Source organism: Sorex fumeus, unplaced genomic scaffold, assembly GCF_029834395.1.
Source record: "Sorex fumeus unplaced genomic scaffold, SorFum_2.1 ptg000005l, whole genome shotgun sequence".
Lineage (NCBI taxonomy): Eukaryota > Metazoa > Chordata > Mammalia > Eulipotyphla > Soricidae > Sorex > Sorex fumeus.
In genome coordinates, this window is record NW_026606062.1 from 6,545,153 (window position 1) to 6,572,028 (window position 26,876).

At 40.1% G+C, this 26,876-nt stretch overlaps 1 protein-coding gene across 13 annotated transcripts in view; it reads right to left on the minus strand.

Moving 5' to 3' along the window:
* The window catches only part of TRIP12 (thyroid hormone receptor interactor 12), a 142,401-nt gene that overhangs the window by 38,287 nt on the left and 77,238 nt on the right, over positions 1 to 26,876 (minus strand). For 5 of the 13 annotated variants that reach the window (XM_056122035.1, XM_056122029.1, XM_056122014.1 and 2 more), the window contains 12 exons: positions 25,604 to 25,687; positions 25,058 to 25,153; positions 16,396 to 16,544; positions 10,497 to 10,532; positions 10,315 to 10,410; positions 8,679 to 8,771; positions 8,344 to 8,505; positions 6,873 to 6,941; positions 6,611 to 6,776; positions 4,611 to 4,728; positions 4,137 to 4,293; positions 1,861 to 2,014 (listed from right to left, as the gene is read on the minus strand). In XM_056122035.1, the coding sequence (XP_055978010.1) occupies positions 1,861 to 2,014; positions 4,137 to 4,293; positions 4,611 to 4,728; positions 6,611 to 6,776; positions 6,873 to 6,941; positions 8,344 to 8,505; positions 8,679 to 8,771; positions 10,315 to 10,410; positions 10,497 to 10,532; positions 16,396 to 16,544; positions 25,058 to 25,153; positions 25,604 to 25,687 (1,380 nt within the window). Of the gene's footprint in view, positions 1 to 1,860; positions 2,015 to 4,133; positions 4,294 to 4,610; positions 4,729 to 6,610; positions 6,777 to 6,872; positions 6,942 to 8,343; positions 8,506 to 8,678; positions 8,772 to 10,314; positions 10,411 to 10,496; positions 10,533 to 16,395; positions 16,545 to 25,057; positions 25,154 to 25,603; positions 25,688 to 26,876 lie in introns of all 13 variants that reach the window. The other 8 variants (XM_056122023.1, XM_056122005.1, XM_056121972.1 and 5 more) reach the window with 3 other exon arrangements.

The following is a 26,876-nucleotide window of genomic DNA, read 5'->3' on the forward strand; positions in this document are numbered from 1 at the left end:
GTAAACAGCCAAAAGTTAGGTGTGGGAGACACACCACAAACCACCTCCAGCTCAACTCAGAAACAAATTTAAACTGTACTTAAATTTGTTTCTGAAACAAATCCTGAAACCCAACGGCTTTGGGCAGAAATGCGTCCGGTCCCTGCAGTAGGTTACCAGCGCTGGGCCAAGGCAGGTGGGAATGGGTTTCATGTCAGGCCTGTTTCCCCTGGCAGCGGGGCCTCAGGGAATGGGGGTGGAGTCGGCGCTTTCCTCCCCACCCCACCGAAACCCCAAGTCGTCACCCACGAACGGCCTCTCTGGCGCCTGATCAAACTGCTTAACGGCCATGATCCAAGAGACTCAAACAAATCTCGGAGGCCAGTGGCTTTCGGCAGAAATGTGTCTGGACCCCGCAGTAAGGAACTGTCACCGGGCCACCCCAGGGGGAAAGGTTGCTGTCCCTCCGCCTGCTCCCCCTAGGCGGCTCAGTTGCCACCATCCTCCAGAGGCCACTGGACAGTCAGGTTTGGGCCTGAAGTGACGAAACACGCTGGGCCTCATGGGATGGTGGTGGAGCCGGCCCTTTCCTTCCCGTCCCAACGAGACCCTGAGTTGCTGCTGATGAACGTCCCTTCTGGCTCCTGATCAAGCTGCTCAACGGCCATGATCCCAGAGACTCAGGAACAATCTCAGAACCCAGCAGGTTTTGGCATTAATCCCTCCAGATTTAATTGTTAAAATTTCGGAATTTCAAAATTGCATGGCCACTACTGCAGCCATGTGACATCATATGTTATTTTTAACCAGCAATAGGAAACAAATTGTCTACTTGTTGCCTTTTCAGCAGATCTGAGTGTTGGGGTAAAATCTCAAATAATAATGGTGGGTCTGGTGTCAAAATATTGAATGTGATCAAAGTAGAGAAGAGAGTAATGTGGAAATTGTCTGCCCCATAGGTAGGGGGAGGGTGTGGGATGGGGGTATACTGGGGTTTTGGGGGGGGAGAATGGACACTGGTGAAGGTTTGGGTGTTTCATTTTATGACCAAGACTTAAACCCAAAAGCTTTGAAACTGCTCTTACGGTGATTCAATAAATAAAATTGTAACAAATGGAGAAAAAAAATGGTAAGATGGAGTTCATGCCCAATTCAATCAGCTGATCAGTGGCTGAATAAATAGCAGTACTCCTACATAAAAATAAATGAATAAATAAAAAGAAAAGAGCAGTGCTGAGTTCAGGCCTGAACCTGAAACTGAACAGCTCTGCAGACCCCCGCTCTCTGAACTGGAGTTGAAAGGCCATTTCACCAAATTCGGAGATGTCAGAAATCCAAGGAAGATCATAATCATCTAGTTTTTTTCCCCTCATTCATCTAGTTTTCTTAAATCTTTTATCCTTAGAATGATAGTACAGAGCATAAGGCGTATGCCTTGCACATGGCTGAACTGGGTTCAATTTCTGGCATCCCATATCCCATCTGGTCCCCAAGCACTGCCAGGAGTAATTTCTGAGTGCAGAGTCAGGAGTGAAGCCTGAGCATCGCCAGGTGTGAACCAAAAACAAAAACAAACAAAACACTGAAATCTATCTAGTATTTTATACTTAATCCTTGGTTTAAAGAACCCGTAAGACAGTATGTATTAAAAGGAGAGCAGGACTTATAGTGTATTAAGCATTCACGGCTACTTCTGTCCAGAACCCAGAAATTTGCATGTTAAATAAAATCGTAAGGAAGGTATCTGTTCAAACATCAATGAAAGTAATAAAGATAAGTATACAACTCTCTTAAGCTAGTTAAGCGCACAGGATATTACAAATATTACCCAAAGAAGTAGTATCATAATACAATGCTACTTTTACCTGAAAAGGTACTTACTAGTGTTAGTATTGGCTAAGGGGTTAGGTTTTCTCTGAATGGCACGTGCTGTTCCCGTGTCCTCATTGATTTGCTGCATAGAATTAAAATCAATAGTATAAACTCGTCCCAGAGTGGACAAGCTTATCTCATCCTCACCGACCTGATGGGCTGCCTGAGAGCAAAGAAAGAGAAACCTTGAATATAAACATGGAGAAATGTATTAACTTAAGACACAGCGGGGACCTTCCATAAATGCTAACTTACATAATCATTTCACCAGGATTCAGAAGGTAAAGTGACTGATTATGGAAAGTTTAATAGTATGGACATGACAAAACGCAATCAAAGAAATTTTAAATTCAGTCAGAAACACACAATAGGCCTATTTAGGTCCCCTGAGACATAAATGTAGGTAAAATCCTGTTACAAGATCCAGCTTATGTAGAATCACTGACATAAAGACACCATTTGTATTAATGAGGCTTTTACAACACTGCTGATAGAGAAAAATTTGTTATCTCTAAATCTTCTGTTAAATGTTAATTACATCATGAATTCTTGCAGCCCATCAAAAAATTCTCCTTTGAACAAAAATATTATAACTGTCCAGGGATAAATAGAACACTATACATTAAGTGAGACTTTATGAGTAAAAGGGACATGACTGGAATTAAGAACACAATCTCCTGAGGTTACATGCACACAAAGTATACAACTAAAACAGGTTTACTTAATTAACAGTTTGCTTGTCTGTTTATTAAAACATGAAGGAGTATTCATTCTTTAAACAATACAATCTACAGAAATCCTAGGTAGATTGCAAGACAGAACTCTTAGGCAATAAGAAGAAATAATAATAAAATAATCAAGAAGGCACTATCAAGAATACTTAAGAGACCATAACTGCACAAGTTACAATTAAGTAGGTAACCTCCTTTTCAAAACTGACTCTAAACTCAGCCATTTTCCTTTGAAATCAAGGACCAAACTCGGACCTCACATATGCAAGGCAAGTGCTTTACCTCTGAGCTATACCCCTAGTCCTAAATTCATATATTCCATATAAACTTTATTTTAGAATCTAAGTCAATGGTTTAAAATGTTTTTCAAGAATTCACTTTCAAAAACTGGAAAAGAGAACTTAAAGATGACTACATAAGTGATAATCTTCCTTTAGTTTTGGCTTGGTTTTTAGGTCCTACATAGCGGTGCTCAGTCTGACTCCTTGTTCTGGATTCAGGGATCACTCCTGGTGGGCCTGGGAAGACTGGTGGCAGGGATAGAACACGGGTCAGCTGCTTGCGAGACAAGTGCCTTATGTGCTATACTATCTCTAAGGACCCACAAATGATTTTCTCAAGTATCATGGTTTGAAATTAGGAACTATTGACAGTGGGTCTCTTATGTATTGAAGAAATATTAATGAGGCTGGCTGGGGCATTTCCAAACACTTTCTAAACTAGGACAATTATTTAGCTGACCTAAAATAATTCTGAAATAGTTCATTACAAACTTTAAATGGATGGGTTTGGAAACGATAATACACACTCATACACATACCCCAAAGGAAAAAAGTCACTTGAATATTTGGGAGTAGCTGTTTCCTTTATTTGCCTTTCTCTAATGTCGCTGAGCCCCCAAACAACTGTAATTCTTTATACTGTGTTTTTGTATCACACATACCCCCCAAAGGAAAATCACTGTAAGTACTTGGAAGTAGTGGTTTTGGGGTTTGTTTTCGTTTTCCTGCTATTTTTGCTGAGCCCCTAAAAAGCTTCAATTTTTGTGTTCTGTATTTTCATATTTCTCATCAGTCATCAAAACTTATCCCAATGAAATATGGACTAATAAGCCAATTAGGCATCACAATTTGATAATTCATCTAGAGGAAGACACTAAGTTGTTTCCATGTTTGTTGCTTTGAAAGAGTGGGAAGCAGCTGTTTGTAAATCTTTACACTCAAAGCTTTGTTTCGGATGGAAATAAAGGGGTTCCTAATACAGGTAGCCTGACTTCTCCACTGTTTCCTTTCAGAAAGGAGGAAACCATGGAACAAAGAACTCAAATTACTTGCTCCACGTCAATCAGGTAGTGAGCAGCGGAAGCAGGACTAGAACACCATTTTCTGACCTGAACAGAAATGAGGACCTTGTTCTCAGGAGACAAAATGAGAAAAATCTTGAGTTAATTAAAAATTGAGCACATTTATGTACACACATCCACCTCCCCAGTCCATCCCCAAACCCAATCTCCTCCAAAATCGATCTATTTGAATGGTACAATGAAACTACTACCTCAATGATCCGGCTGTCAATCCTGTTGTACGGATGCCAGAGGCCCCGGTCGTCTCGCCACTGCCATATCGCTCCATCTGTGTTCTGCGCATTGCCCTTCTTCAGCATGCTGTCAACAGCAAAAATGCCTTCCTTGGGTAAACACGGCATAAGTTCGCTGGGAAAAGAAAGCGCAACCATTACTTTCCGTTTCCTTACTGATTCCGAACAGACGACTGCTGAAACCGAGGTTCCTAAACTTAGGCGCTGACTGCCTCACACCTGCCTTTTATGAGGAAAAGGAAAATCGTTCAAGAAAATCTACCTTAAGAGAACAAACAGTAAGTGATCCTTCAATTCCACCCAAGGTACTACCACCACCCAGATCATTCCAACACCCACCCTGGGGAGCAGAATGACCCACCGCGAGGAAAGACTGATCGAATCTCAAAACACCCCTCCGACAAACCCTGCACTTATCAGCCCCATATTTACCAAATCAGAGATGTCAATTCATACAGTTCTTGAGGACTTCGCGGAACAAGATCAATCTGTTCCTGACAACTTCCATTGGAGGCACCACACAGGAGAAAGTGAAGAGTTTCTGCAATGTCTGTAAAACCAACAACAACAAACGAAAGCCCATGAAACGAACTTTATTATTAATCTAAAAGGGAACCAACCATACCCTGTGCAGAAAATCGCATTACACCACAAAAATTAAATCACCTTACACCCAAATAATTTGCGACAATTAAGCAATAACGAAAAGAAAAATCTACGAAGATTTTAACCATTTCTTTTCCAATACTTCAGGCTGAGACCTAACCTTCCACCTCTGGCGTGAGGGTGGGGAGTCACGTCCGACAAGGCTCAGGGGATCATATGGGATGTCTAAGACAGAACACAGGTCGGTTGCAGCCAAGGAAAGTGTGCTTACCTGCTGTACTATTTCTCCAGGCCCAAATCAATACACCTTAATGACTGTGTTAAGACATAATCTTCAGACAAGGGCCAGGAGGAATGCTCCATGGTTTGGAAGACTGTCTCGTGCTGCGGGAGAAGGCAGTTGGGATGGAGAAGGGACCACTAAGACAATGATGGTTGGAGGGATTGCTTGGGATGGGAGATGTGTGCTGAAACTAGACTAAAAACTAAACATGATGGCCTCTCAGTCCATAATGCCCAAAAGTAAAGAGAGAAGGAAGGTGCCTACCAGAGGCAGGGGCTGGGATGGGGTGAGGGTGGTGGGAGAGATGGGGACACTGGTGGTGGAGAATGGGCAATGGTGAAGGGATGCGTGTCTGATCACTGTATGACTGAAACCCAACCATGAAAGCTTTGTAACTGTATCTCACCGTGATTCAATAAAAAGACAAACTTCAGGCCTAGTAAATTTATATTTTTAAAATTTATATATTCCAAAAGTGTGGCCAAAGGGATATAAATAGCTATTAATAGCATCTGAATCTTATCATTCTCTGATCAGAAAAATTGTTTCCCTCCAAAACACTAAACATGCCAGTGTTAAAATAGGGATCATTATAATATCCTGATCCCTATTTTTAGTTTTCAAATTCCCAGAAAAAGAGGAGAAACAGGTCAGGAGGAACAGGTTTGTGGAGGCAGCTTCCGCTCCCACTCCCACAGGAGTCTCCTCCCAGAAGTCAAAACCTAAAGCCAACCCTGTATTTCAAAAAATATTATTCACATGCAACATTTTGTTGAAATGTTCGATAATAATCGGCAAACCATTAACTTTGTTGTCACTGTCCTCCTGTTGCTCATCGATTTGCTCGAGTGGGCCCAGTAACATTGTGAGACTTGTTACTGTGTTTGGCACATTGAATATGTCACGGGTAGCTTGCTGGGCTCTCCAAGAGGGGCGGAGGAATCGAACTCGGGTCGGTCATATTGGCTACATGCAAGGCAAATGCCTTACCCACTGTGCTATCGATCCAGCCCATTAATTTTGTTGTTATCATTATTATTTTGCTTTTTGGGTCACACCCGGCATTGCACAGGGGTTACTCCTGGCTCATGCACTCAGAAATTACTCCTGGCGGTGCTCAGGGACCATATGGGACGCTGGGAATTGGACCCGGGTCAGCTGTATGCAAGGCAAATGCCCTACTCGCTGTGCTATGGCTCCAGCGCAAACTTTAACAGAGAAATAAGAAATAATCTCGACCTCAGAGTAAAAAAAAATATATAAGGGTAGTTTTATTAACTTTGAGGTACTGTGAACATCTGAAAATAGCACATTGTAAAGATTCTGTCATTATTTTGAGATCAAAGAATTTGCAAAAGTTCTTATTTCCTTTGTAGTTGTTTCGGAAAGGAAGACAGTTATCCATAAAAATGGATGGCAATCCCCCACCTCCCTGCACTTCCAAAATACCAGGCAGCCACGCCCATGTCATGCCCCCCCCACCACCACTTTATTCATGGAAAGACACATATCCTTCTTACAAGGATAATAAAACTGTACTTACTTTGCTTCATGAGCTGAACAGCTAACGTCGGACAGTTGGAGCACATCAGAGAAAACATCCGAACTACCATTATAAACATCCCAGAACTTAAAATTGGTGGAGTCACTACCAGTAGTTGTTGAACATTTGTAAGCAGATCTTTGGAGGCAACCTGCTGGAGTAAATTCTGAACAGAGGGGAAAAAAGGTATTTTTATGCTGTAATTCACCTATTTAACAGGCTCACGAAAATGCCGTCAAAGACTACATAAATGCTTACTTACCTCTTCATGTTGGAAGTTGTCCACCAGACGTGCAAAACAAAGGCAAGTGCTTTCCACTGACTTTTTGTCCTGTGTTTGTTAATAAAGAAAAGTTTCTTAATAAAAACACTTTCACAATCATACTTCACAGCCTCATCTTCTTCCTAACCTCAAATTCTTCAAAAGGCTTGCTCAATTAGAGGAGGGTTTTGAAGTAAGCCTAAACAAGGAAGAGTAATACCCTCATTTCAAAGAAAAAAATCTCATTTTGAAAGCACCCATCTCCTCTGAGAATGGGCTCAACAGCTAAAGTTAGATATACAGAAAAGAAAACGTTTATGGTTCTGCAATTCCAACATTTAAGAATTCACAGTAGAAATGTTTAAAGGATGCATACACTAAAAAGCTGAAGTAGCTAAGCATATGGGAATGAATCATATTTGATGTGAAAAAGCAGTTATTTATTTGCTATAATCACTTTGAGAACATAGTAAAACTACTGAAGTGGCCCCATTAAGAAAACATTTGAAATAATTCTACGAAGAGATTGAACAATATAATGGCTTAGAAAGTATTTTAACATAGCTTGCTTTTTCCTTACGTATTGATTAATGGGTTTCAAATTTCAGAACAGATTTGTCCGTACAAAAAATAGTTCCCTTATATTGTCTTCAATTTTGCTGGTAGTACTTAATTCTAGAAGTTCAAGTTCTAACTGGTCAACTCTTTCTCTGCTTCACTTGCCTGTATTTCTAGAGGTGCTGGATTCAGTTAATTAGAGCACATATTTCTACTCCCTCTGTAAATTATCCTAGACTACTAAATCTTAGAAATAATGGCATGATTTGTGTCTCAATCATCTTAAGCAAAACACTCTGAAATCATGACTACTGAAATCACTCTAATCTCTTATTTAAATCCCTTACTTTAAGCAAATCCTTACATATTATAAAGGTGATTTAAAAGCAAATTATGTAAAAACCTCTTTAGTTGGAACACCTTAAAGCTCATTTTTTAAAAAAAAATTCACTGGCTGTACTAAATAATTTGGCTTAAAACACCATCTCTCCCATACCCCAATCTCAGGAAGTTCTGCCTTTGCCTTTGAGACTTCTCGACCAGGCTTCCGATTTCCAGCTCCTCATCAATTTCTCCTGTGCTTTTCTCCACCCCCAGCTGCAATCTACATCCCCGCGCCCCCATTTCTAGTTGGGACTAACCCGATCCTGAGTCTCTTCTGATTTGTAGCTGTATTATCCTGGTCTTATCTGCCTGCAGTCTCTAGAACATGTCTTTCCAAAAGGAAATTCTGACCACACTGAAACATTCAGTTTGATAAAGTAACAAATTCATCCCTCAAATTCAAAATAGCTGAATATCAAACACAAAGAACAGTTCAGTTGGGTAAATCGCCAAAATTTTTAAGCCTAATTGAAAATGGCCATTTACAGAGGAAGTGTTTTACTACAAATACGAAAGGTTCCTGTTTTACCTGATGGGTTAGCCTTTGGGTAAGCAATGGAAGGGAATCTGCCACAAAATGAAATTCATCCGGCGTGATACTCTGGCAGCAATTGGCTGCAATTGCTAGTGCATTTCTTTGGGCATTAATGCTGAAGAACTCGAGATACAGCAGGCAGTCTGCCAAACCACCCTAAAATGAAGAGAACTGTTAAGGTGAAGAACTATCCTGCTTATCAGGGAAAAACAGCGAATCAAATTAAAACACCCCGTGTTTCTTATAGCAATTGCTAAAATAATAAAAACGCAGGTCTAAAATGTAACAGCAAATAGAACAAGATCCAGGACTTTGGTAACAACACTTACTGCCTGCAGAATGGCTTTACTGTGTCTCCGTGATAACATCTCCAAGGCAGTCAGGGCCTGCTCTGCCACATCAATACACTGAATCACTTGCAGCTGTGAATGCAGAAATAGGCACCTTAAGGTCAAAATCCAGGGTTGCTTCCAGTCACTTGTCTCAACCACCGATAATGTAATTTATAAAATTGATATTTAAAATCATAATTATTTTACTGCAATCTTGGGCTAGAGCAATAGCACAGTGGTAGGGCATTTGCCTTGCACGCAGCCAGCCCGGCTGAGCGAGTTCTATTCCTCTGCCCCTCTCAGAGAGCCCAGCAAGCTACCGAGTATCTCACCCGCACGGCAAAGTCCGGCAAGCTACCCATGATGTATTCAATATGCATTCATATGTATTCAAAAACACAGTAACAACAAGTCTCAAAATGGAGAAGTTACTGGGACTGCTCGAGTAAATCGATGAACAACAGGAGGACAGTGTTTTGTTTTGTTTTACTGCAATCTTAAAATAATGTATGTGATTTTATTATTTTATAATTTAAATATAATAAATTTTATATTATCAGCTATACCATCTTTAACATGAAACTCACTATAGAAAACCACTTACTATAGGAAAAAAAACCACTCACTATAGAAAACCAGCTTAAGCTGCCATATAGAGCCACAATAATCACTTTCAAATTACTTTGATTTTTTTTTCTTTTTGGGTCACACCCAGCAATGCAGAGGGGTTACTCCTGGCTCTGCACTCAGGAATTACCCCTGGCGGTGCTCAGGGGACTATATGGGATGCTGGGAATCAAACCTGGGTTGGCCGTGTGCAAGGCAAACGCCCTACCCGCTATGCTATTGCTCCAGCCCTACTCTGCTGTTTTAAGTTACAAAAAATACACTTCATACAGAACAGGCTAAAGCCAATTATAACTGTCATTATAATTAAAGTAAATTATTGGGAGGAGGGCGTGAGTAGAGAAACAAGGTTTAAACTTTGTACTGGATTGTATTCTAAGAACAACATCATGTTTTATATGGCATTACAAAGTTTAACATACAATGCAAATTTTAATGAGTTCTAATAAGGCTAACTTAGACCAAAATCACCACCTAAGACCAGTGCAAAAATTTAATTTCTATGCTCACTCACTTACTGACTCTGAGCACTGCTAGGTATGGGCCCTTCCCCCCAAAAATCATTATCTAACTCAAGTTTTTTTTTTAACATCAGATTACTTTTAATTAAGAATCTTTAAATTTCTTATTAAAATTATTTTATATTGAGATAACTGCTCTTAAAAATTATCAATTGGGTTGGTCGTGTAAATGCTTTATTTGTGTCAACTTTCAACTACTGACCAGTATGTATCTCTGGAATTACAGCTAGAAAATATGTATTTTCATTTGATAGTGAATGCTAAAAATGTCTTTTAAAGTGGGGTTACAATCTGAGAGACTGCTCTAAAATTACAAAAAGCCGGGCCAAAGAGATCATTCAACGGACTGAGTACCTGCTTTGCACACAGGAGACGCCACTTCATTTCCTGGCCCCCTTAGTCCCCAAATGTAAAGAACAGAGAAGCCACATGTTCGCAGCACGTGCCACAGATGTGCTTTAAAGAATCCTAGACAAACAGTTTACCTTTTCCAAAAACACAGGAATCGCATCTACCACAACAGCAGATGAGCGAGGAAGTGCTTCCATCATGTATGTTAAGGCTCGACAGGCGTGGTTCATCTGGAAAACAAGAAAGGGTTTAGAGTCAACAACAGACATCACGATGAAATCTGGGTGGTTTAAAAGAAATAGATATACATACTCACAATATCAAAATTATGCTCCATCTGCAATAATGTTATCTGTTTAAAAAAAAAAAACAACTATTAGAAGGTATTTTTGAAAAAGGTCTTCCAGTATTTCTTCCATTATTTCACAGGTGGAATGTAAGGGGTCATTCAAGACTATTACCATAATGCTGAGTTACAGCCTCGTATGCATTCACAAGAAACAATTATATTTAGGATATTGTCAAATTAATGATCAAACATGCACACAAAGGAATGATTGTATTAAGGAAGGCCTGAGTCATATACAACAGTTTTAACTTGGGAACTTTCCTAGATTAAGTCGTCATGTCAAGATTCAGGTCAAAAGCAAACCTTCCTGAAGTTTGCAACCAACTTTTCTGGTCCCTAACCTAACCCACGCTTCAGAAAAGCAACCCATTAACATGTTCCTGAAGACTTAGAAGCTGTCAATAAATAATAGTAAGAACAACAATAAAAACAAAAACCAGAAATGCAGTGACATCTAATCCACAACCTTTGAAACCACAGACAAAACTTTCATCCATGAATACTAATAGTGTCATCAAAACCATCAACTCAGCTGTAAAACATAAATATAGTATTAACACATACTATTAATCATTGCAAGAAACACTGGAGAAACTATATTATGTACTAATAGCCAATTAATAAAGTTTTTATTAACACAAGAGTAAATTTAGTCAATTTAGTCGATTACATTTAGTTTTCTTATGTGAAAGATCTTAAGGAAATTCAACTATGTTTTTCAAAGCTGCTGGGTTAGATATTCCATCCTCTCCAAGCAACTAAAGTAATTTCCTCGTAGGGAAGCAGACTGCCTTCCAATTGAATGTTAAATATAAAATGCACTTTAAGTCATCTACTGCACCTGAATTAAATGCATAAATACAGTGACACAGATAATCCTATAATACAATATCTATGATTCTCAATTGAGAATCAGGCTGAATGAAGTGTAACTATGTATCAAAGGTTATGGATGAACTGTTAGGTAATGAACACCCATTCCATACTCTCCATTTTAAAGAGCTGAACAGCACTTCATATATCAAATACCTACAGTGACAGAAAACATGTAATTGGAAAGGGTTGTCATAATAACAGATGAAGTAACTAATTCTTCCATTTTTAATGGTAAACCTACACAGCATGATTGCATAAGAAAAATCTAATTATAGATTCCCTGTCACGAGAAGGAAATATGATTGCACACTTTTATGGTCATGTATTGATACCTACTTACAGTATTCACTTGTAATTAAAAAACCTGAATAACTCATTAATAGCCATTATTAATGCATGGCCTGACATGTACAGGTCTATTAAAAACACCAAATCAACAACTACAAATTAAGTAAACAGACTTACACTTCCACATTTCTTCCTATGTAACAGCTTCTTTATTTAACTAATAAAAATCACACCTTTATCATCAGATAAATCTACTTCTTCGTTGCTTTATTTCCTACTGAACAAGAACAACTGAAAAACCAAGAAGAGTCCAGTCTGGGCCACAGAAGTCAGCTTTTAGATAAAGAAGTAACATGCTAACATATACAGCTAAGGCAAAATAAAGTACGAAAGTTAACGAAGCTGGACAGTACAGCAGGTAGGGTGCTTGCCCTGCACACGCCTGAGCTGGTTCAATCCCTGGCATCACACAGGTCCCACCAGAAGTGATCCCTGAGCACAGAGCCAGGAGTAAGCTGCCTGGAGCACGGCTGGGTGTGCCACCCCTGAAAAAAATAGGAACAAAAATAGTAATGAATGTACAAAGGCAGGCTGGACAGCGAAATGATGTCATTTTTCAAGTCCATTTACTGCCTTCATTGTACATCTTCGCAAGTAATAGGTCCCAGTATATGATGGCTTCTCAGAGAACTAAAACTCAAAAGACTAAAGGAGATCAAAAGAAAATGCACGTTTTGGTAAATAATTCATCCAAAAGACAGTACCCACAGTTTTCCCTTATGTTTTCAATATTGGGACCATGGCTGTCTGGTTCATGCAAAAGCCTTTAAAGCTACTGAAAATCCCAAGAATAAAAATAAAGAAAAAATGGGCAGTTTTTTTATAATCCTGGGAGAGAAACACCACCAAATTATTCATGAACTTGTTAAGAAGGACACTAAATTGGGGAAAATGTGCCAAAAAGATGTGATAAGATTCAAACTAGTTAAGACCAGAGACTGCTTAAAAGAAAATTCAGAACTGAGGGGACTGGAATGATAATACAGCAAGTAGGGCGTCTGCCTTGTACACAGCCAACCCTGGTTTGACCCATCCCACCCTACATTGTTTCTCTTCCCCGATGGGCAGCAGATCCCCGAGAGCAGCGCTAGGACTCCAGCAGGTGCAACAGGAAAAAAAAAAAAAAAGGAACTGAGAATCTAAAAACTAAACCAAACCCTTAGATACAAGTGCAAGAAGCAGAACACGGAAAGCCTCTGGACAGACAGGAGTCAAAAAATGAAATGGATTATGTATCACATTATACAGAAAATTTAAAGTGGATTAAAGAGCTTGAAGACTAGACTCATATGATACATTGAGTAAAACAGAGGCAAAACTCTCCAGGAAATGGAGCAAGATACCTTCAATAAGTTGACTTTACTGCCCAAGAAAACAAAAGCATATAATAACCGGATCTACATTAAACCGAAAATTTTTTTATGGAAAAAGGAACTCAAACTGAAATTAAAAAGCATGCTCCTGAATTATTTGCATACCACATCATAAATCAGGCTAATATTTAAAATACATAGAGTACTCACAAAGCTGAAGAACAAAAAAATCAATAACCACATCAAAAATAAAGAGACACTTTTCCAAAAAGAAAATACAGATTGTGGGGCCAACGTTATTAGTACAGTGGGTCTGGTGTTTGCCCTGCTTGTGGCCAACCCAGGTTTAACCCTGGCACTCCATCCAGTCCTCCAAGGCCCACCAGGAGTGATCCTGAGCAAAGAGCAAGGAATGAACCCTAAGAACTGCAGGTGTGGGCTGAACACCCGAAAGAGAATCTGAAACAGTCTAAAACAGACTGCAGTAGGCATACAGCAGTGTTTATCATTAGTCAGAATCAGGGAAATGCAAACCAGTGAGCTATCTCACACCAGCGAGAATGGTGCATATCAAAATCTATAGTACCGCTGGAGGGAATGGAGTAAAAACAAACCTTTCATTCACTACTGATGGAGATCAGCCTTCACGGAAAACTACTAAGGACGTTTCTTTAAACATAACAAGGTCTGGAGAGATAGTACAGGGCAGTTTTGCACGTTTGCAGACCCTGGTTTATTCATCGGCACTGAGTAGAGTCCCTGGAGCAGAGTCAGAAGGTAAATTTTAAAAAAATTTAAAAAGAGCTTTACTACAACACTAAGTACGATAGCCAGGATATGAGAAGAACCCCTATATCCAAATCAGATTAATGAACAAAGATGCTATGGAATACTATGCAGCTATTTGGGGGGGAATGAAATAGGAGCTGTAGAGTGAAATGACGCAGATTTGATCCCCAGCACTCCGAGGAACCTCTGTGCCTGTCAGGAGTGATCCCTGAGCTCAGAGCCCAGAGTTAAGCTCTGGGCCAGAAAAAGGGGGGTAGGGATGAAGGTCGGAAGAAAGAGAAAATGGGCAAGGAGAGAGGGAGGAAGCAAAGAAGGAAGGTGAAAAGGAAGGAAATCTTGCAGTTCATCCCAACACAGATAGAACTGGAGGTATCATGTTAAGCAAAATCAATCATAGGGAGAAGACAGATATTAGATAATCTTACTCATCAGTGGTACAGAGACACAGAAGATAGATCGAAGCTTGCTCTTGCATTACAAAATGATATTACCAAACAGTGGGGAAAAGGGATGGGGCAAGGGAAAATGCAGACTAGAATCAAGGACAGTGGTAGCGTCCAATGCAGGAACTACAAAACATTTATAGTCATGAATTTATTACAATTGTAACAATGTTACCATGACTACCATTAAAAAAATTTTTTTAAAGTAATGTCAGTATTAACTTATGAACCTCCAGAGTACCAACTCATCACATGAAGTTCAGATTCCTGAAAAATGATTATGGCCTTAGAAAGAAAAAGCTTAACGATAAGGAGCTAAAGTGATATAGCACAGTGGGTACAGCATTTGCCTCGCACCCGGCCGACCTGGATTGATTCCCAGCATCCCATACGGTCCCCCGAGCACCACAAGGAGTAATCCCTGTGCACCTCCAGGTATGACCCAAAAAGCCCCCAACCAAAAAAAAAGCTTAGAGATAAACCTAACAGTGGGTCTATCCCACCAAATAAGAAACTCTTCAAATACTGAGCATGACAGGATTTGGACACAAAGAGTAAACAGACTCAGCATAAATTAAGAAATAAAATACAAAGTTTAAATTACAGTAAAGAAAAAGAGTAAGAAAAAAATGAAAAACTTGTAATCAGTCCAAACTATGCCTGGTAGAGTTCCTTTTCAGTCCACAACCCGCTGAAGAAGGAAAGGATGTAATCAGTCCTTTGAACAAAAAGAACAGGATAAGGACCAACTCAAGATACCCAGAATGAGATCCTCTGAATCAAGAATGTGGAACCAAATACAGATTACTTTATGAAAGTAATGTTAATATTGTGTGTTCTGAGAAGACGTTAAAAGGCTAATACTGCTTTTACTAAAGATTAAAAAATCAACATGGGAGCCTTTATATGCACATACACCCACGCACGTTTCAGTTCCACACCCAGCAGTGCTCAGGTGCTCAAACACGGGATTCCTGCACGCAAGGACTCCAGTACTCAACCCACTGAGTTCTCTCGGGCCCAACATGCCAGCTCTTATTAGATCTGCTGCCATGGGAGAGTCAGCTTTCATTAGCACAAGGGAAGAAACCCGTCAACCCCTTCCCATCCTTGCCGAAGTGGAGCTACCCACAAAGGTGGCCAGAACAAAAACTGCCGCCTTCAATCTAAGTGGCAAACTTTGCGATCTAATATGAACCACAACTTCATATTTGACAACTTTATTTGGTATTAAAAAAGGACTATATTTTTAGCTCTCAAAAGATATAAAATAAGTATTTGTGACATGTTAGTCTTTTAACATTAATTCAGTCCTAATTTTAATCCTAAATCAATTTTCTCTTGTAATAAAAACTAGTCACAGCTTCAAAAACATGATGCTAAAGAGCCTAGAGCTGGCAATTTCTCTTCCTATTGTTTTCAAGGCATAAGCTACTATGGGGTTAATTTCTCATTACTTCACAACTGTGTTGAAAAGAAATTTAAACTTCTGAAAGACCCATTTTTTTTTTGGATGGGGTATTTTGTTTTGGTTTTTCTGATTTGGCTAAACAAACAAACAAAAAAACCCAAAAACCCTTATTTTGAGAGGCTCCTTCAAGGTTGCAGCTGGCTATACTGAGGGATCACGAAGAGCCAGGATTTAAATCGGGTTCAGCTACATGAAAAACCCGTGCTTTTATCTCTCTGGTAACCAAGAAACCCTTTGAATCAGAATTTACTTGTTCTGCCATCTACGCTATTATCAAACACAAAACCTTATGGCTCTGGCCAGCAATAAAACCCAAGTGAGCTCATTATTATCGCCCTGTGTATTACCTGGTTAAAACAAGGTAAAAATTTTGGCACAGAAACCAAGATATCACAGAATTGAGCCAATCACTTAAAGCGCAAAAGCAGTCATTTAGATATTAAAATGGAGTAACTATTCATCAAGGAATGCATCTCTAGCTCACACTCATACTTATAAAATAAAACCCCTAGGTTACACTCTACTATCTTAGTCTATGAGCTTTTAAAATTAAAACAATTATACTTTCCATTAAAAACTTCACATCATGCAGAGAACAGCTGAGGTAAAGGAGAAACTTAGCTCACCAAAGCGGGAACGACGCTTTTGACAGGAAACCCTCCCAGTGTCTCCTCATTGCCCATGACCAGTAACTGACACATCTCAATCACGGCCTGGAGCTGCTGACTTTCGTCACTGGCTTGCAGTCCCTGTAGAAGCTGCTGGGCCTTAGAACCTTGACAGAACCCAAAAACAAAACATTACTTTTACACACAAGAAAATGGTTACAAGGCACAATGTACAGATAACTGGCTACCTATCTTCCTGCATTCTAATTAATGGGAGGGTCTCTACCTTGGTCAGGCTGCTGGTTCAAGACATTGGTAACTGACCTTCTGTGTTTGGCGGGGGTGGGGCAGGTGTTTGCAATGCTGAAGTGGTCATGGGACAGAGATACCCGAACACTTGAAAACCCGTTAAGATACAGACACCCCAATTTACTTGACCCTCACAGACCGCAAAGCCTTACTGGTCAAGACACATTTTGTATATTATACATTTAATATCACACACTACATACAGCAGTTTTACAATAAAGTCAGCTAAAGAAAAAAATGTTAAGAAAACAGAAAGAGAACATACATTTACAGTATAGTACTCATCTATACACTTGCATACCTGTAGATCTGCAGAGTCCAAACCTGCGCAATTTTGGGTCCGTGTTAATTCGCCATCAGAGTCAAGAAGTAGACTTTGATGAAGAATACCAGAGAGGCTAGAGAGCCAGGAAGCGGTTGTAGTAGTGTTTGCGCATGTGCGCGAACTCTCAGGTGTATGCATAGAATAGTGCCAATTGTCACATCCTGTCCCGCCTCTCCCTTTCCCCCAAGCAAAAGCAACCCAATAAAAACAGAAAAAGAAAAGCCCCATTTAATGGCCACACCCTAGGTTTTGCGGATAAACTGTTCAAATTGTTGATGATTATGCAGTGAAAAACAGGAGCGCTGTCCTCCTGTTCTTCATTGATTTGCTCGAGCAGGCACCAGTAAAGTCTCACTTGTTGTTACTGTTTTTGGCACATCGAATATGGCACGAGGAGCTTGCCGGGATCTGCCATGCAGGTGGGACACCCTTGGCAGCTTGCCGGGCGGAAGAATCAAACCAGATCAGCCACATACAAGGTAAATGTCCTACCCGCTATGCTATAGCTCCAGCCCAGTGAAGAACAGTACTGACTCAAAAAGAGACAGCAATGGATGGGTGCAGCCTCCTGGGCACCAGCAGCACCAGGACATGGACCTCAAGGCTTCAAAGAAAAGGGCCCGGATGTCAGCACTGCTCGGTGCCGCTGGGATTTTCAGTCTTTTGGGAAAACCAGTTTTCAGAAGAAAGGATGAGAAATTGCTTTGGGTGGTGGGGGGGTCTTACACAGAAATTCTAAGCCATAAGACATGGGAGGGGACAAGCAAGTATTTCTTTAGGACATGGACGCAGACTTGGGCTTTCGGCAGACATCCATTTCCCACGCCTCACCAAAGGCACTGATTAGGGCCTTAGCTAAGGTTTGTATTTTCTCAACTTAAATACCTGATGGAAATTAATCTTCAAAAGTCAATTGACCAATAAGCATTATTTGCTACAATAGTTTAAATGCCGTGCTTAAGAAAAAGAAGCTGCATGCTTATTTATTTTAATCTGGGGAGACTGTCGAGATGAAGTACATTAAAAAAAAGGGGGGGGGGTCTTTGTTCTGTCATAAAGACTACCAAAATGATGACACTCGGTAATGAATTGTGTGCATCATCTGACATAAAACATATTTTTTGGCATGGAATGTATGCCACTGAAGAGCAGACTGGCCTGATGTTTTGATTTCTAAAGGTGGTTTTATTCCACACGGGTTTTGTGCTGGCAGTTCCAAATCAGAATCAGAAAAAACCCTCAGTACTTATAATATTTGAAGTGTAAGAGTCTCAGAGCCATCCCTAGGGATCGACCAACCGTGCCTCAAGAATTACCCAGGCTACAGGATAGCAGATGGACAGCTCACTTTGCACACTGCCAACCCAGGTTCAATTCCCAGCATCCCATTCGGTCCCCTGAGCACCACCAGGAGTGAGTTCCGAGTGCAGAACAAAGAGCAATCCCTGAGCACCACTGGGTGTTGGCGAAAAAGCCACTTAAAAAGGGGGCAGGGGAGGGAACCTTTAATCATTACCACGGATTTGGGACAAACTTTTCCATAGCATGCAAAATGGTGAATATTTGAGCCTTGAAGATCCAATGGTCTGCTGAAACTATTCAACTCGGGTATTATGGTGTGAAAGTAAACAACATGAACAAATAAATAGATGGAATCCAAATGTTGACTTATGAACATTACAACTGCATTTGACTTTCAATGTCTCAAAAGAACTGTTTAAGGAGTTTTATTTCCGGGCACTTAAAAGTGTAAACATAATTTTTTGTTCATAAAATGAACAGTTTGAACCTCCCCCTTGGGCAAGAGTTGGCCAATGCCCAAACCAGCAAAGATACTGCACTGCACTAAAGATGCAAAGGTTCTACCACATGTGCCAGGAGCTGGAGCTGGAAACAGAGCTGGGGGAAGAGTCAAGTGTTTTGATGAAAAAACAAACCTCCCAGAAATTTCATAGCACCCAGAAGACAAAGTTCCCACAAAAGGAGACCCAAACACGGCACCAGTACCTCCTACTCAATCCACCTGCCTCATTCAGGAACCACTTAATTATTTAAGTCTAAGTAGACAGATTTTGTATCTCCATCAAGCCCCGGGAAAGGGCCATATCGAGAGATAGAAGCCACAAGTACAACGAGTCTTACAAAGATTTTAACGTCAGTCAAACCAAGAGGAAGTTCTCATGGAACAAATTAGTTAGCTTCTGGCCCGTAATGTTAGCAACACAGAAATTTAAAAAGAAACTGGTAGAAAAATTTGGGACAGCCCCATTATTCTTACATAAGATGTCCGATACATAATCAAACAATTCTTAAATACAAACAGTAGGAATACAACTGATAAGACAGAAGACAACAAAAGCCGGCCAACACAACTGCAAGTACTTTACAACTTTGATTAATGAAATGGTATGAGCAAAGATAGTCAAAATGTATAGAAATTAATCAATTTCAACAGAAAACAAGTTATTATATACCATCTATAACTGGAAAGCATAATGGTTGAAATTTAATCTCATTGATGAGTTCTACAGAGGACAATAGAAAAAAAGAGCCAGGTGAATTTGAAAACTAGTAAATGAGGCCATCCGGGAACCACACCCATCCCTCCAAAGAAAGAAACGAGAGAGAAAAAGAAAAAAGTGAAAAAAAAAAAAGGGGGGGAAGAGAGGGAAGGGGACAGCAATTAGACCACAGAGCAATGGAGGATTAGATTAAGTCCAAAATCTAAATCTGTATGAGTTTGCAATTCCCAGAAGAGCAGAATATTTCAAGAGGCAATAGCCAAGAATTTTTCAGACATTAATGAATGACATCAAATCTTAAATTCAAATGCTTATTTGAGTGACATTCAAAGAAGAAAGTAAGGCTCAAACCTAACAAGAGTCTAACTATTAAAAATTAGTAATAAATTTTAAAGCACAAATCTTCAAAGGGGAAGCATAGCTTTGAAAGAGCAGCAATGAGACTGTTCCACTAAGGAAGTTCACAACACTATGAAGTTCTAACAGGGGTGTTTAGAGGAAAGCATCCTTGAGAAACTAAGGCCAAACAGGGATTCAGAATAATAAAGGGCTACTGTAAGTCAGTAGGAACAGCCCCCTATTTAAAGTGTGTAAATGAAACAATGCCTGATAGGAGGAGGCAGCTTTAGAATGAAACAAAGCTAAACAGCACACTGGGAGCAAATATGAAAACATGGATATTCTAAAATAACAATGCCTTATTTTGTTGACAACACTTCAAAGTGAAATAACAACAAAGGGAGGCAGGAGGTAAAAAGAAGCTCTGCATGGTTCTTGCATAGTCTGGGACATGATAATGAAGATTATTTATGGTTATATTCACTATAATCTCTAGGATCAAGTATGCAACTAAAAGCTAACTAAGAGAATTAAATGACGCCAAACTATTGTTATACATGACTGGTGATAAAGCAAAAAGCACAGAAGAGACTGACTTATAATAGCTGCCAAATGTTAGATGCATTTTCCAGCTTACACAGGACTTCCCCTTATAAAAAACTACCCATAAAAAATTTACAGGAAAAAAGAGGAAACTTGTATTACATCGCAGCACAAAATAACCTGAACGTCATCCAACAGGGGGCTGAAAAACTGTACAGTGGATCACTACACCACTTTACTAAAGGTGTAAGGAATATCTCCATCACCCCAATTGACAGAAATAGATGAAAAGATATGGATCTGTGTAATACAGCTTGAACATCAAATCACACTATTAAAAGCAAAGTGGCCGATGTAAAGATGACTATATTTCCCTAAGAGGCAGTGTTTGTGTGGTGAATAACTGGTTGTTTAGTAAAGAGGGACAAGTCACAGAATTAACAAGGGCTCTTTGAAGAAGAGGAGGAAACACAACAGAACGATAGCAGGAGGAAGACTTTTGAGAATTTACCTTGGTTTTAGAACTGACCCTGGAACCGAATTATGAGTTATAAAAGCAAAACTGAATTATAAGAGAGAGTCCTCCGTTTAAAATGTAGTGAGACAAACCAGCCAACTGAAAGAGGAATGATTTAAACGATTTCATAGGAAATAATTTAAAATACAAAACCTTGAGTACAAAATTACATACCCCAAGATAATAAAATCAACTGCTAAGAAATTTAGTTTCTCATAGAACATCTGGTATTTACTCAGCATGTGTGTGAGCATAGTTACTGCCCCTGGAAACTGGGTATGTGATGGGAAAAAAACAAAATAACCCTGTAGTCCTCAATTTGAATAAGCAATACAGTAAGAATTCATGTACTACACGGCAGATGGGCCCATTAAAATTCTCCTCTAAAGCTGGACATGAGAGCAATGACTACCTGTGGGACATACTGGGCAGTAATCACTTCCCCTCAAAGGAGCCACAGCTCCGAGAAACTGCCTGATACTTAGGTACTTTTTAGCAGGGGTTTAGGGCTTCAGCAGACAAATCTTGTCTAACAGAAAGCAGAGTTATCAAAATTTACTGGTATCAGGTCAAATTCAGACTCCAACCTCAGAAAGATACCATCATTTAATGTCAGGACAACTGACCAGAGAATCACTGTCATGTCGAAAACTCACCTCAACCCATTTGACAATGAGACTTAAAACAACTGTAGCACCGTGGAGGGTGTGAACGCCAACCGTGCTAGGAAATGGTAACTGAAGGGAGAAAATGTATTTTCCTAAACCAACTATTTTGCTAGGTAGCCCAACTGAGGGAGATGTGGTGATGCTCAGAGTTCATCTGGGCACATCTCGGGGCACCGAAGTGCTGAGGCTCAAACCCAGAGACAAGTCAAGCTTGTGCTCGACCGCCTGGGCCACGTCTCTACAGAGATTCTTTAGATAAGCCAATTTCCAGTTAAATTACTTCTAATAAATGAATCCTTATCATTTCACATTTCCTGTTTTCTATGCACTAAGTGTTGAGGGCTTAACAATCATACAGTGTGTTTCCTGTACTAAAATCGATCATTTTTGCACACTATTTCCCCAGCAGTAGGACAAAGATTCAAAAGTCAAATCTGAAAAGCCTTTAGACACAATTACCAATTGACAAAAAATGTCCTAAGAAATGTAAGATAACGGGGCTGGAAAGATATTACAGCAGGTAGGGGTTCGATCCCTGGCGTCCATGTGGACCCCCAAGCACCACCAGGAGTAAAATTCCCAAGTGCAGAATCAGGAGTAATTCCTGAGCATCGCAGGGTATGGAACAAAAAAAAAAGGGAATTAAAAATATATACACATGTTGGGGCTAGAGTGATAGCACAGCGGGTAGGGCGTTTGCCTTGCACGTGGCCGACCTGGGTTCGATTCCCAGCATCCCATATGGTCCCCTGAGCACCGCTAGGGGTAATTCCTGAGTGCAGAGCCAGGAGTAACCCCTGAGCACTGCCGGGTGTGACCCCGCCAAAAAAACTTTTTAAAAAAATTTAAAAAATATATATACATGAGACAATGGAAGTAATGGTGCTGACTGGGTATTAAGAAATTACTGATTGGGTGAGAAACAGCTGAGAGGTTAAGTAAGGCACTTGCTTTGCACACAGTGGATCTCTGTTCAAAACCTGGACTACCACCAGGGGTAACTCCTGAGCACAGAACCATGAGTGATGGGGAAATAAGGGGAGGAGGCCCTGCTATTCAAGCCCCGCACCAAAAGCCTGAAATAAATTTCAGGTTACTGTGAAAGGAGGGATGTGGGGATGGGGGTAAATATAAAGATTGTCATGCACCAAGCTGTGATGGAGAGAGGTTATGGACACGCAACAGTAATTGTTCTTGTCTATGGTTTACTTCATGTGCAAAGGTGGAACTTAAAAAAGAAACTAAAAGTATTTTAATACCACTACAGCAATTTTTCTTCTCAGCCTCCTCTAAAGAAAGAGGACTGAAATAAACAACATTCAAATTCTTAAAAAGAAACAAAAAACCCACAAAACCCTTTTACTGGTGGCAAGGTAATTTTGATGCTGATTCACACCAACTTAAATTTTAAAATAAATTAACAGATATGAACATCTGTAAAGGTAAAGGCCCTCCCGTTGATCGTCGATTTGCTCGAGCGGGCCCAGTAACGTCTCCATTGGAGACTTTGTTGTTACTGTGTCTGGCATATCGAATACTCTCGGCAGCTTGCCGGGCTCTCCGAGAGGGGTGGAGGAATCGAACTCGGGTCGGCCATGTTGGCCGCTTGTAAGGCGAACGCCCTACCCGCTGTGCTATCGCTCCAGAACATCTGAATTCTGACTAGGGTTAAAGGAAACATTTTTTTCCCTTATGACAGATTTTATGTATGCATTTTTATACTTGCAAACAGAATACAACAGGTAAAATGCAGCCACGACTGACTTAAAAAGCAGTTTGGAAGAGAAAACCCAGTAAGGATATAAATAAACCAACAGTCTCAACCTTTGCCATGTGTTTCATCCTTTCCGTAATAAAAATCATGTCATCTCCCTTTTCTAAATCCTTCAATGGTTCTTTCCCAATTTGGATAAAATCCCAGAGCTGCTGCTAGCCCTACCAAGTGCCTTCAACTCTTTTTGGAAAACAGAATTCAGCTTTCCCCCCATTCTTTCCACAGGACCTTCTAGCTGTCTAGCTCTGAAACATGCCACACTCATTCCCAACTCTTGGAATCACTCTTCCATTAAAAGGCTCCAAAACAAGATTTCACAATTCAGGATTCACAGGTCTCCTATCAATTCCCCATGCTCGGCTCCCTCCCCACAAAATGAAGCACACCTAAATCAACTCAACCTACAAACATACGAACCGACCTACACTTTTACTCTTTGTTTTTCTTCATGGGATGGACTACAGCGAAAGGAACAAGTGTGTGGGGCCTGTTGCCCTCTGACACAGGACCTCTACCTGGGAAACAAGCCCACTGATCTGCCTAGTCATTAAGCAGCTTGATTCCAGGATCTCATAAATAACAGGAAAATAAAAATCTACATTAACCAGGGAACTTTCCAACAGGGTATGTAATGTGAGCAGTGAGTGTCAAGGTAGCAAAACAAACCAAAGCAAAAGCAAAACTACTAGATGCTTCTTTTATTTCCTACTCAAGGCGAAGACCAGACATGTGAAAATTAAATCCTAAAATACAAATATCTAAGTGAGCATAGGTACATAATGTTTAAAAAAAAAAAACTTGGAATTCTGTATGGAAATTAGACAAGCACATATTAGCAGGATCAAAATAAATAGGCCTGAGTAACATTTAAATTCTTAAATACCAACCTCTAAAAACTGGATACCAATTCCATGTTAGTATTTTCAGTAAAATTATTAAAATGCTTAAATATAAACTTAGGGACACTAAACAGTATGCCATACAAGAAAAACTGGAACTAGATTCATAGTTATGCAAAAGTTACTCATAATTACAAATCGAGACTGCTAGAATCACTGCTTTGACTACTACATAATAGTAGTATCATGATGCAATAATCTGGCTAGATGAGATTAATGGCTAGTAATCTTCCCTCCCGGGCACATATATTTGACCATCATATTTTAAGGTTAAAAAACTTGATTCAAACCTATGCAATTATATGATCGGGAGCTATAATATTATAGCTCAATGACAGTCTTTTCTATAGTTCAAATAAAAGTCAGTATGGTTAGGAAGTGTGGGAGATTTTTCAGTGACTAATTCAGTGACCAGGGGTAAAGAAGACAAGTCAGAGATGCTGCTTAGTTTTCTTCTTTTTGGGCCATATTCAGCAAAGCTCAGGGATTACTCCTCACTAAGCACTCAGAAATTACTCCTGGCAGTGCTTGGGGGCTCATATGGGAAGCTGGGGGATCGAAGCAGGATCGGCCTCGTGCAAGGCAAGCGGCCTCCCCGCTATACGACTGTTCTGGCCCCAGAGTTGCTGTTTGCAAGACAAGGAATACGCAGTCAAAATAGATCAATCTTCATGGAAACATAAAGACAGTCAATAAAATCACTACTCAACTAATTAGTAAGGCATGCGGGTAGGGCGGCAGAGGGAAACGGCTTACAGAGAAGTATTCAGAAGTATCTACTTACTAGCTCCACTTCCAATTGTTCTATGGAAAAGCTGTGACATCCGAGGACCAAGAGGACCAAACAGGTGAGGTGGAAGGCCTCTGGCTTCTAGTAGAGCTGAAGAAAAAAGAAGGGAGGAGTAACTGATTTGTAATACAACAATTTCTTTCTCAGAAATAAATCTCCAGCAACTGATTTATCTTACACAACCAATTAAATGTTATTCCGTTTGAATTCTGAGAGCTGCATGAAGGCGTCCAAGACCACTCATATTAACGTAATTAAGTCACAACAGCCACATGCTTGTATCAAGTCAACTAAAGGAGCAAAGCAGCGTTATTGCTCATTTTGGGAAGAATTTGGCTACAGTGAAAGAGAAGGGTCTTCTCTTCAGACCATCTTCCAGTTGCAAATCACCAAACAACCATTAAAGGAAGCTGATTTTGGAAGTGTGGGCATTGCTAGGTTATGCTCATACAGGTTTTTCTTGAATTAATTTCAACAGAGTCCAACAAGAGAAGGCAGCCCATGACAAAGGTTTCTTGTAAGCTCAGAAGCTGTCTTTACCTTGTAATCGTCCCATCTCTGAATCATCTGACTCACTTTCCCCAGAGTTGGTCATGCCCACAGCTCCTGCAACAGAACTGGAAGCTACAAGAGAAAGAAACAGGAAGGTGGTGAAGGGTTAAAAAACAGACACTTCACACATTAAGTCTGGTTTATATTAAAAAAGAAAATGCATGGTGGTGGGTGGAAAACTAAGGAAAGATCATTTTGGTGATGGGACTGCTGTGGGAACATTTAATGTGGGGCTGTAACATTTCATTTGAAACTGCATTATGAACAATTTGGTAAATCACTGTGTTGAAATACTTTTTTTCCACTTACACCCAGCGATGCTCAGAGGTTACTCCTGGTTTAACTCAAGAATCATTCCTGGGGAATATCTGGGGGACCATATGGGATGCCAGGGATCAAACCTGGGTCTGGCGGATCGAACCTCGGCCTGCCACATGCAAGGCAAATGCACTACTCGCTATACTATTGCTCTGGCCCCAATAAATTTTTTTTAAAAAAAGAAAAAGCAGTTTTATAGATTCTAATGAAGACAGGCAACTAGGGGCCCAAAGAGATAGTACCGCAGGTAAGGTGCTTGTCTCACATTAGGGCAAGCTGGATTCGATCTGCAGAATCCTGTTTGGCCCCAAGCCCAGCCAGGAGTGATCACTGAGCACAGAGAGGTGTTAAGTCCTGAGCACTGCCAGGTGTGGCTGAAAATAAAGGCCATTAAATGTGTCTTTCCCATGACACACTCATTCTGGATTCCACCCTGCAGCTTTCATGAGCGGAGACTGAATGTTCATCTATTTTAGTGTGAAAGAATAAAAACACAAAGCAGATGCATACAGGCACACACAGGTCTTGAAACCTATGAGTTAAGTCTTGTCCTGTACTTTTCTATCCAATATCCAAAAAGATAACGTTTAGAAAAAACACTGGGGTATTTATTCAATAGGTTGATGGTCACAGATACAACAGAAAAAGCAAAACAAATATTTGGAAGAACTAGTTCATATAAATTTGTGCTTCCTTATTCCTATAAACATGCATTCATCTATTTTGTGTTTTTAATGTTAAATTTACAGAGTTACTTTATGCGACAAAAAAGGGGTAGATATTAAAAATAAAGTAAAGGCCCTCCCGTTGATCATCGATTTGCTCGAGCGGGCCCAGTAACGTCTCCATTGGAGACTTTGTTGTTACTGTGTCTGGCATATCAAATAGCCACGGGGAGCTTGCCAGGCTTTGCCGTGCGGGCGAGATACTCTCGGTAGCTTGC